At 31.4% G+C, this 11,655-nt stretch overlaps 1 protein-coding gene across 1 annotated transcript; it reads left to right on the forward strand.

Moving 5' to 3' along the window:
• Positions 1-1,342: 1,342 nt before the first annotated feature.
• On the forward strand, positions 1,343-11,090 carry LOC139494320 (uncharacterized). The gene is made up of 6 exons (XM_071282486.1): positions 1,343-1,382; positions 3,133-3,272; positions 7,536-7,680; positions 8,518-8,685; positions 9,680-9,847; positions 10,487-11,090. The coding sequence occupies exons 1-6, from the start codon at positions 1,343-1,345 to the stop codon at positions 11,023-11,025; spliced, it is 1,200 nt and encodes a 399-aa protein (XP_071138587.1). The 3' UTR covers positions 11,026-11,090.
• Positions 11,091-11,655: the final 565 nt, after the last annotated feature.

Here is an 11,655-nt window from a genome sequence, read left to right on the forward strand (position 1 = left end):
TCATTTTTATATAGATTAGTCTGTTGTTTTTTCCTGTTTGAATGGTTTTAAGGTAGCAATACACAGTTAGGAAAAAAACTTAGAATTGACACTCATAATTTTTAAACACACTCTTTCCCTCCTGTCTAACAAAAAAGGCTTAATACTTGTGTTATGCATGTATATATTTATAGAAAGATTATTTTCCATAGATTTGATTTCTAATGGTCATAATGGTAAAATATAATCCATGTTGGGGGTAACCATGGCTACGATCTGCATTTCTTTGATACAAAATATAGCAAAAAAAGGGGGGTGAACATGTCACAAAAGTCTCCAAAATTTGGTCCTAAGGAAATTTCAATCAATTACAGTGAAATGAATTTTTTAGACCACTTGATAGATATAAACCTATGGTCGTTTTTCCATAAGATTGAATTGTAAAGATCGAGCGCAAAATCTTTGTTGATAAACACTTTAATAATTTATGGACGGTACGGATAGGAAAATACGAACTGTCAAACAGATAAATGGCCTATAAAACATGCTAAAATCAACCTAAAAGAGGAACGAAAAATAGCAGAGGAACAGTAAAACTCATAAATCGAAAATAAACTAACAACGCCATGGTTAAAAATAAAAAAAGACAAACAATAGTAAACATGACACAACATAGAAAACTAAAGAATAAGCAATATTTAGTAATATTTTAATAAAGACTGGTGAAATAAAAAAACACAAAAGAAAATCTTGCCAATTTCCTATATTTTACATTTAGATTTACTGGTATTAACATGTCTCAAAATAAACCACTTTGCAGCGAATGCTTACTCCTCAAATACTATTGTATATACACAGACAGAGACACATAGTGAATAAACTGAAGAGATATTGCATAGTAAAGCTTAGATAATCTATGTTCATAGACATATTAACTGACATCTATGACCAACACAAACCTAATGAATTCATATTTATTATTATTTCTCAGTATTAACGTTTATATCATAAAACACGCTGAACCTGTATTGAATATGCGCACTTTTTCTGACCGCAATACATTTTTCCGGGGTTTTTACATGATCGATTTCGACCAACACCAGAATTTTAATTTAAAAAAAACTCATGCATTCTTTAAGATATGCATCAGGAACTGTTTGCTCTCTTAGATCACATAAGGTATTCAAGACGTTTTTGAATGACTCGTCTTGATCAATATACAGGTTAAGGTTTGAATTTGTTGATGTTTGAATAAAAATATCATCTTTTTGAAAATGAAATACAATAAAGATATGTAGTAGAAACCATCCGTTGAATATTTATTTTACTTGCCAAGAATAACAGATAAGATGTTCTTGTGGAGATGCCAATGTTACCATTTAAGGGCATTTTACATGTACAATGTACGTCACTAAAGTTGTTTAATGGGATTATGAGTTCCTTTGGTTAATATTGCTCGTCTAGTAATTTTTGTGATTTTCTCTTGTGTTCTTCTCATGCCATTTAATATATAAAAGAGGTGTGGTATGATTGCCAATAATAGTCCAGCCAATCTAGCATAAATTTGACCCCAACCTTAAAGTAATTGCAACAGAAGATTTTTAAGTTTTAAACTTTAGCATTATACCCCATATATACACAGGAAAAAGTCCAATTAAATCTTACTTGAGGAAGACTAAAAAATAACAATTTAAAATTCCTATGGAGATTTGCATTGGAAAAGGGAGATAACTCTGCAAAAAAGGCAGAAATATCAATAAAAATTGATATAAAATTATAACTTTACGGCTTCTATTCAACAGAATGTATTGATTATTGATATTCTAACAGTCTTTAGAATATAACAAACAACTCTAAAGGTGTTTTCATATATTTTATCAAGCTACAATCTAGACTTCATAATTCATGAGTTGACCATTTATTGAATTTTTCAACAGGTCAAGGAGAAGAATCTCAAATTTAATAAAAATAATTAAGCAAATATTCTTCTTTTTGTTATTCTAAGTTTTTTTCAACAAGGTAGAGATGCTGAACAAATATAATATACAGATATAAACAATACGAAATTTTCACATTTTGTTTTCAAAATAGTCACAAAGCCACAAATTTCCTATTTCTTCAACGAAAAATGCACCCCCCAAAAAAATTACTTATAACACTTCGGTTTTGTACATTTCATGTGCAGATGATTATATAATATAGTCAAATACGAAGTTATAACCCCATCAAAGTATCATACTTAACATAAATTTTAGGAAAATCAATCAAAAACGGATAAAAAAGACTCATTTTTGCAGAGTTATCTCCCCTTCCAATGTTAATTTCCATATAGGATTTAAAAATGCTGATTTAGAGTTTTTCTTATGTTAGATTTTTCTGTGTATATTTTGGGCTAAATGCTATAGATTAGAACTAACACATTTTCTGTTGCAATTAGTTTGAGGTTAAAACTTATTTTGACTAGACTATAAGCAACTATCTACCAAAGTACAATTGAAGTAGATGTACTAAAGTATTGGCTTAACGGCCTTTAACAATGAGAAAAAATATCTGGCTGTATATATTTCTGTAAATTTTCATTCCTTTTTAACTGCAGCGAAGGGCTTATAATTATCAGCAGTGAACGATATATATCTTCTTTGTCGTATTGTGAAAGAAATGAAATAAACTCAAGTATGATTACTGGTTTAATATCAATAACATTCATAATGACAGTGCATATTTATTTCATTATTGTATAATATTTATCATATTTTATAAAAACTATCATTACTTACACAATATTTTTTGATAATTCACATCCATTATCTGTTATAAAACTGAAACTGTTCTATTTTTCATCTAAACAGAATTCAAACATAAAATATTAGCTAGAACTATGTTGCAAAAAGTCAAAAAAGTTATTTTCTTATCATGTATTAAAACGTTATTTCTATATACGGTTATAAATCGTAGGTCAATATATAAGCCATCGAGACTGCGTATAATTTAAGAGTTGACTATCAATGCTATAACTGATATAAAGGATATATTTACTTGCTGATATTTTACTTGTTTGAGGGGAATTACGATTAGAAGCTGAGGTATTAGTTAATCTGAGTTTTAACGGACAACATTGTCAAGTTTCTATATGTTATTTGTCTTATTTTGCAGATTTGTCAGTGTGTAAATTATGTTATAAATTACATAAATCATGGACATGTGTTAAATGGAACGATCTACATGATGATTACATTTTATGTAAAACACAGTGTAAAGAAGCAAGTGAAAGTTATCTGTATTATGGAACATTTGTAAGTGTGTTTGTTAAACATGGTTCATTTAGAATAAATTCCTTATGCTCATGACACATGCTTTTTGAATCTATTTATTATTTCCTCATTTTAGTTTGCTAAAACTACAACAACAAAAATTCTTCGTGTGTGACTTATACTTACAATGCTAGTCTTGTATTATTTTTACTTTTAGTTTCTTGTGTATAATTTGGAGTTTAGTATGACGTCCATTATCACTGAACTAGTATATATTCGTTTAGGAGCCAACTAAAGAACGCCTCTGTGTGCGGTAATTTCTAAATGCATTGAAGACCGATTGGTGACCTTCTGTTGTTGTCTGTTCTGTGGTCAGTTTGTTTTCTCTTTTACACATTCCCCATTTCCGTTCTCAATTTTATTTAGCTGTTGGATCCAAATAATTTTCACGTTAAACTATCATGTCTTATCCAGTTTTGCTCTAATTGATCTAGATTATCTGGCATTCCATGTTTCAAAGGAAACTCTTTATAATTTGTTCAGATTATTTTGAAGTTTGCATAATGAAATGTATATTGATATGTTTATTTATGCTACTATCACGACACGCCAAATGATTTTTTTTCTTCTGTGCATGAAGTTATAAAGATTTGCACCACTTATTGCGGACCTGTTTTTGTATTGCTATGCGTTACAATTTATGACAAAAATAAGCAAAGACCCATCGAAACAACATCTGATAAACAAATTTAATAATACTTATAGATATTTGAATGATATTTTGGCTCTCAATAATGACGACTTCAGTATGTATATTAAAGAAATTTATCCTGTTGAACTTACTTTAAATAAAGCTAATACTAACAATGACCACTGCCCTTTCCTCGATCTTGATATCTATATCATTAAAGGAAAGCTGAATACTAAAATTTATGATAAAAGAGATGATTTGTCATTTCCTATCGTTAATTATCCATTTTTAGATGGTGACGTTCCCTTGTCACCATCTTACGGTGTTTATATATCTCAACTTGTACGATTCGCTCGTGTATGTAACAATGTTTTAGATTTTAACGAGAGAAATTTATGTATTACTGAAAAATTATTACACCAGGGTTTTCGATATCACAAACTAGTCAAAACATTTACTAAATTTTATAATCGGTATAAGGACATCATTCGTAAATATAGCTCAACATGCAGACTTCTTATACGTTCAGGTATTTCACATCCATTTTTTTATGGAAATATTCTTTATAAAGCACAAAGGTGTCAGTATTCACCTCAAAAACTAACAGAACCTTTGAATAGACTTACTAAGAAGGGATATAGTTACGATACTGTTGTCAGGTCATTAAAGATTGCATATTTTGGCGTTAATATTGATTCACTTATAGGGTCTTTGCATCGGAACTAAACACATTTATTCAAAAACCAGTTGTTGGCATGACACGGGCTATGATCTTCTCATATATGTTATGATGGTATGATACTAAACCCCTAACGGGAAGGATTGTGCCTGATGTTCATATGATGAAATCATAATCTTTCAGTCAGTTTAATTGAAGTCTGGAGCTGGCATGTCAGTTAACTGCTAGTAGTCTGTTGTTATTTATGTATTATTGTCATTTTGTTTATTTTCTTTGGTTACATCTTCTGACATCAGACTAGGACTTCTCTTGAACTGAATTTTAATGTGTGTATTGTTATGCGTTTACTTTTCTACATTGGCTAGAGGTATAGGGGGAGGGTTGAGATCTCACAAACATGTTTAACCCCGCCGCATTTTTGCGCCTGTCCCAAGTCAGGAGCCTCTGGCCTTTGTTAGTCTTGTATTATTTTTTATTTTAGTTTCTTGTGTACAATTTGGAAATTAGTATGGCGTTCATTATCACTGAACTAGCACATATTTGTTTAGGGGCCAGCTGAAGGACGCCTCCGGGGTGCGGGAATTTCTCGCTACATTGAAGACCTGTTGGTGACCTTCTGTTGTTGTTTTTTTTTTTCTATGGTCGGGTTGTTGTCTCTTTGGCATATTCCCCATTTCCATTCTCAATTTTATTCGCTATTCATGCACTCAAAAAAAAAGTATAATTCGTTAAGTAATTTCAGCTTTTTTCACTGTAGTAGCTTCAGTACACTTCAAACCTTTCGCTTGCTGTAATGTAACATGTTAAGAATATTCAGTAGTTTTTATTTACCTGTACTTATTAATAGTAAAATACTTGATAAGGCACAGAACAGTACTGAATTGATGGCACGATAATATAGTGAACAATACTGACCTAATCGCAGTGGATAGGTCTTATTATCATAATTTAGTAGAAAATAATGGGATAATTGTATCCCTTGATAAAACTGATTTGTACATGAATTTATTCATTACATTTGAAGAATTGTCTTAGCCGTGTGATACAACTTTTTTTATCAACTGCTTCCGGTATATATCAACTGCTTCCAGTTTATATCAACTGCTTCCGGTATATATCAACTGCTTCCGGTATATATCAATTGCTTCCAGTTTATATCAATTGCTTCCGGTATATATCAACTGCTTCCAGTTTATTCCAACTGCGTCCGGTTATTATAGCATGCCTTTCTTAAAAGTTATCAAAAAGCTTAGTGACGTCATTCTGCAAAATCCGGAAAATTAACCTCAGTGGTATATTTTATTGAAAAAAATAACAAAGTAAAATAAAAGAACGGAATGTTAGGAAACAGGAATATATATTTGAAAACTGCAAAACTGAAAAATAATACAATAAATGAATTTTATATATTTTTTAAATGTTTTCTTATCTGTATGACTTCTGCTGAAGTATATGATATAATGAATGAAACATGTCATTTTATTTGATATCAGACCCCTTCTCAGCCCATGGTCCAACTCATCTAACCAGCCTGTCGGCACTCGGGCTGATAAGGGGTCTGATATGAAAAATATATTGTTATAATTTAACCACAGCGATCAAATGACATATTCATGGAATCTCTGCAAAGCTATGTCTAAATACAACGCAATATGTTGTACATATTAATCGATCAAATGAGATCGCCGTATTTTTTATCTTTTATCTTATGCGTTTTGCAAGGACTTGCAAGTTTTGGTCGAAATCAACTATAAACGTTGCTCATTAGGATTTTCTCCAAACGTTAAAATGATTAATGAAAAGGACTTGTGTTTGTTATGAATATCAGGTAAACCAGAAGTGTTTTTCTTACATACTTAATTATTATATATGTGCTTTCCTTCGTATGTTTAATTTATTTGATAGGTTTCAGTTTTCTTTTCGTCTTTTAATTTTTTCTGGATGTCTACATTGATTCTTTATTTGATTATTTGAACATATATGCATTTAAGTTATTCAATGAATTATTTATTAACATGCTAATGGGTACTTTAACAATAAGAAATACTATTTGAACATGCTTCTTTTTTAATATGTCCGTAAATATTGATTTTGAAATGTCAATTAAAGAATATACAAGGTATATAACAAAGGCAGAGCAAACACGCGTTATAGAAGAAAACACTTCATGATCTGCTTTCTCTTCCGGAGCACCTGAGATCACCCTAAATGTTTGGTGGGGTTCGGGTTGCTTCGTCTCTGGTTTTGTATGTTGTGTCTTGTGTGCTGTTGTTTGTCTTTTTCTTGTTTGGCCATGACGTTATCAGATTGTTTTCTATCTGTGAGGTTGACTGTCCCTCTGGTATCTTTTGTCCTTCTTTCGTAGATGTTGTAATTTTCCACCCATTTAATGGTAGAGTTGTTAATGTTTTTCGATGAAACATATTACTGACTTTGGACTCTGCATACTCTAATAGTACTGAATGTTAGGCTCTCCCTTGACACCATTTACGAGTACGGTCTTGGGAAACGATGATAGTCCATCGGAAGTGGACGATTAATAACTGACCCGTGTCAAGAGAAAGCAATGTCTGTTGCACGTACAAGACAACCTTATAGGTTTCGAAAAAGAGCAGGCTAGTGCCGTTACAAGGCAGCACTCGCATCAGCAAAGTGGTATTGAAAAATTAAAAAAAAATTGCAAAGGAATTAATTTAAAATACAACTAATTTTTTCAAAATCCACTATAAAAGATATGTTTAAACTAAACGAATATAAGAATCACAATAGTGAAATCATTAGAACAGGTAAATTTTCCTTTAGAGAAACATGTGCATTTACAAATAATCTCTCGCGCTAGAAAGTCTTTACATACTTAGCGTGATAGTGTCAAACAATTCTCAAAGGACATTTTATCAGTATATTATAATTTCTTATATTAATCCTTTTTTTATAGTTAAAGCAGTGTTTTTGTGGAGAACAAAAACCAGTGGCGTCTAACAAAAACGGGAAGAATAATTGTACTCAATGCCCAGATGACCCCCAGGAAAATTGTGGAGGACAATCGGACTATCAATGGCTGATGTCTTTTTCCAAACTTGGTAACTTTAGCAGAATGTGTAATTTTTTGAAACTAAATATATGCATTGTTAAAATTTAAGGCACACCTGTACCTTGCATTAAATTGGTTGGCAATTTTTCAAAACAGTAATTATAAATCAATTTATTCCTTTATATTGATAAATAAAACAGCACAATTGGCATATATTCAACTGAAGAATTTTCAGGTATTGCGGATGAACAAGCTTTATTAACAATTTTCAGTATTGTTGATAAAGATTTAAATAAAGGCTTGTGGGTTAAGACTTTCACTTTGTCTCACTTTCACCTTTGATGCGATAGAAGACGCTAATTTTGCATTTATTTAAATATTTATTCGATTTTAAGTTAACATACTCATAATAGCTCTATAACATTATCCCCGTAAGTAAATTTGTAGTACAATTAAAATATAGCTTCGGAAATCTAAATATTATGTATTATAATAAGATTAACCATTTAATGTAACTATATGTTTTTCTTTTAATGGCATCCATGTGATCAGCAGTACAAACGTTTGTTTGCAAAACAATTTGACTTTCTGACATACTACTTATTTCTTTTACATATAGTTACCTCATATGTAACTAAGCAACAGATAAAAAAGTAGAGCAATGTGGCGTATTATTATAATATCACTGATTCAGTAATGAAATAGAACACATTTTGTACCAGACTTGAAATTTGTGAAAATGTAACTAATCTTTTTCAACCTATAATATAAATAGTAATCCATTTTAAGAGACAGAACATCTGGCACATTGTTTGCTAGAAGTACCAGGACTTTAAGTGTAACGGCTACGACTTCAAGATTCATTTACTTTTCATTTTCATTTAAGATACACCCATGAATATGACAAACACTTGCACATCTTCAGCGACAGAACCGAGGAGTACGTCCTTGAATACCACATATTCAACCACTACGACTACTGAAAATACACAAAAATCATTAACTCAGACCACAATGCATGCAACAACAGATATAGTATCGTCAACTGCAGGAGGTATATTCTTTATTTAAATAAATAATATTTAAAATTAAGCGATAACTGTATTGAATTTGAAGCTTTACGGACGTCCATCGGTAGTTTTACTGTCGCAAATTTAGTTTACCTGGCGACGCGGAGCGGAGACAGGTAAACGGGTGTTTGCGACAGTAAAACTACCGATGGACGTCTGCAAAAGCTTCAAATACAATACAGTTATCTCTATTATAATGCAAAACAAGTTCATAATTAAATTTCAATCATTATTTCAGTGTAAAATCTTCATTAAAGAAAATTCCGCGAAAAGATGTTATCTTCTTTGGTCCCTACACTAGGTGACGTCATAGCTATGCTTCCGGCGTCAAACATACACACCGGGTGTTTTCTGGCTTCTGTGTCGCTTCAGAATGTAATAAAGTTTGATAAAAAGTGAATTTTAAGGTGCAACATGTGAGTTTTTTTGCTTATAATTGTAAAATTACATGTCAATACATTCAGTAATTCAAAATGTCGACTTCCTTAGTTACAGACAAGGAGATAGAGAATTTAACGTTAACTGTCATCCAATCAGAATCATTGATACAAAATAATTGCATTATAATATAAGATAATAGCAAAAAATGTCTGCACTGTTCAACCTATTTCAAAATCAAAAACACTTTTTTTACTTTACCTTCATTTGTTTTGTTTTTTTTAATAAAAAATTGGCCAGAATAAAGATTAGAAAAATGCAGAAATGCCACTGCTTGAAGTAAAAAGTAAAATCACAAAAATACTGAACTCAGAGGAGAATCCAATCGGAAATTCCATAATCACATGGCAAAATCAAATGACAAAACACATCAAAAAAACGAATGGACAAGAACTGTCATATTGGTATGTTGAGCAAACAAATTTTGATAGTTTTCATTTAATCACAATAATTATGATTGATTTATTGATTTGCATAAATATAAGCAGTTGTATCATTTAACTAATCAGGAGAGTTATAATGAACATTGGTATTTTGTAGCAAATAAAGAATGGGGTATGTGGAATGACTGGACGTTCTGTGAAGTAAATTGTATTCGGGAAGATACAGAAGATGGTAAACAGAGGAGATGGAGAACATGTAATGGCTTGAAATGTTCTGGTAAAGAAATGGAAGAACGAGCATGCTCAGAGCCAGAAATATGTAAAGGTATGAAAGCTTCAATGTATGACGTACAATGAATTCGTATTTATCCTTAATATTAAGTTTGTAAGGCTTACGTATTAATAATTTTCACCCACTGATATTATATTTTTATGTTTCTCATTTCAAACGTCACTTTTTGTAGCACCCTAGCCCAGGCGGAATATTGCTATGTTTTGTCTAATTCTTCGTTATCATTCGTCAGGCCATTTGTGGTCAGTCCTATGTAGTGAAATGAATTTTCGTCATCTTCCTGATACATCGTATTTCATGTGCTGTTTCTAAATGCATATTTCTTTTAAACTCGTATAAACTTATATCGAAATTAACTGTGGTTAAGAGTTTGTTAAAACGACACAGATAATATTTAAAGAGTTTATGTAAAATGCTGAACTAATAGCAACATCTTGATTATATCAGCTTTAGCTTGAGTTTAGCGTTTTCTACAAAAACAAAGGCAAATTCTTTCCTATGTAATTATCAAAAATATATAACTTACCATTACAATGAAGTCCAATTTATTTCATCTACGTATTTTGCTGATACGTAATTTAATATTAGATTTAGTTTGCCTTCTATTTACTCAATAATTAAACAAATGAAATATCACACAAGATAAAAACACTTTTCCTTTTGTTTTTTTAGGAATGAGACCAAGGAAACTGTTATGTAAATGCCCAAAGAGGTTAATAAATACAAAATGGCACTTCCTTGATGGAATGAATATAACAGATGCTGAAGTAAAGAAAATAGTCATTGACGATTTCAACAAGAATATAAAATCCGAGATCTCGGTTGACAAAAAAACTGTATCAAAAGAGATACGGAAGAAAAACTCATCGGTAGACAAAAGAAAATCTTCACAATTTATAGGATGGGGCTGCATTGTTTTTCTCGTTCTTCCAATGGTTTTCTTGATCGCAATAGACATACTCAACTGTTGCATTCACTTCCGGTCACGCTTTGGCGACAGGAAACGGATCGGAATTATACCAATTAGTATCACCCAAGATCAGAGAGATAGTACTACGCCTTTGCAAGAAAATGTCAATGACGCCGAAATTTATTACGCCAGCAGATGTGGCAATGATTTTCATCCTGACGAAATGAAACGTGAAACTTACCAGAGAAGAAGGGACGACTACAATCAGCTAGGCAGAGGTGAATGGCTGCAGTACATGTAACGCATTTTACTTGTTTGACTTTCCTTAATACATTTGATACTGTGCTCATCAGAATGATTGCAAAATAGAGCAGTTTTTAACTTTACTAAATGTTCTATGATTTGGGAAAATTGTTCCTCTATGAAATAAATATATAGTTTATAAAAGAGATTGTGTTTCTTCAAACATGTCAATTTTCAATGTTTTACATGTATAGCTAAAGCTGTTTTTGACATAAACCAGACAATGAACCTACAACCCACTCTTTCCCAAAAAAAAAATGACAATAAGTCAATAAGTCAGCAAACAAAACATAATTTAAATTGTACAATGTCTCAACTACACGTCTTGATCCAGGAGCCTTATATCTAGATAAGATAAATACTAGAAAATTCAGCTTTAAGTAACAGTGTTTTTCTTGTCAGTTGAATCTAGAGTTGTAACACTATATTATATATTATAACAAAGGCCTCAGAGCAGGGGTGTTGTCTCTATATCCCAATAGTATGAGGTCAAATTTTGCAAATTTCCAGATTTAACATTTTTGTCTGATATTTCGAGTTATTATGGAGATAAAATGTGTTTTCAGCCGGCTATCGCCTTCACTGGTGATTTAATGGATGGATCTGTCCTTGAGCTGTCACTTATTAA

This window comes from Mytilus edulis, chromosome 11 (assembly GCF_963676685.1).
Source record: "Mytilus edulis chromosome 11, xbMytEdul2.2, whole genome shotgun sequence".
Classification (NCBI taxonomy): domain Eukaryota; kingdom Metazoa; phylum Mollusca; class Bivalvia; order Mytilida; family Mytilidae; genus Mytilus; species Mytilus edulis.

Excerpts from the sequence above, each read along its gene's own strand:
- LOC139494320 (XM_071282486.1), top strand. The coding sequence starts at position 1,343 with ATGCCAATGTTACCATTTAAGGGCATTTTACATGTACAAT. Across the intron at positions 1,383-3,132 it reads GGGCATTTTACATGTACAAT|ATTTGTCAGTGTGTAAATTA; the intron begins GTACGTCACTAA and ends CTTATTTTGCAG. Across the intron at positions 8,686-9,679 it reads AGTATCGTCAACTGCAGGAG|CAAATAAAGAATGGGGTATG; the intron begins GTATATTCTTTA and ends GGTATTTTGTAG.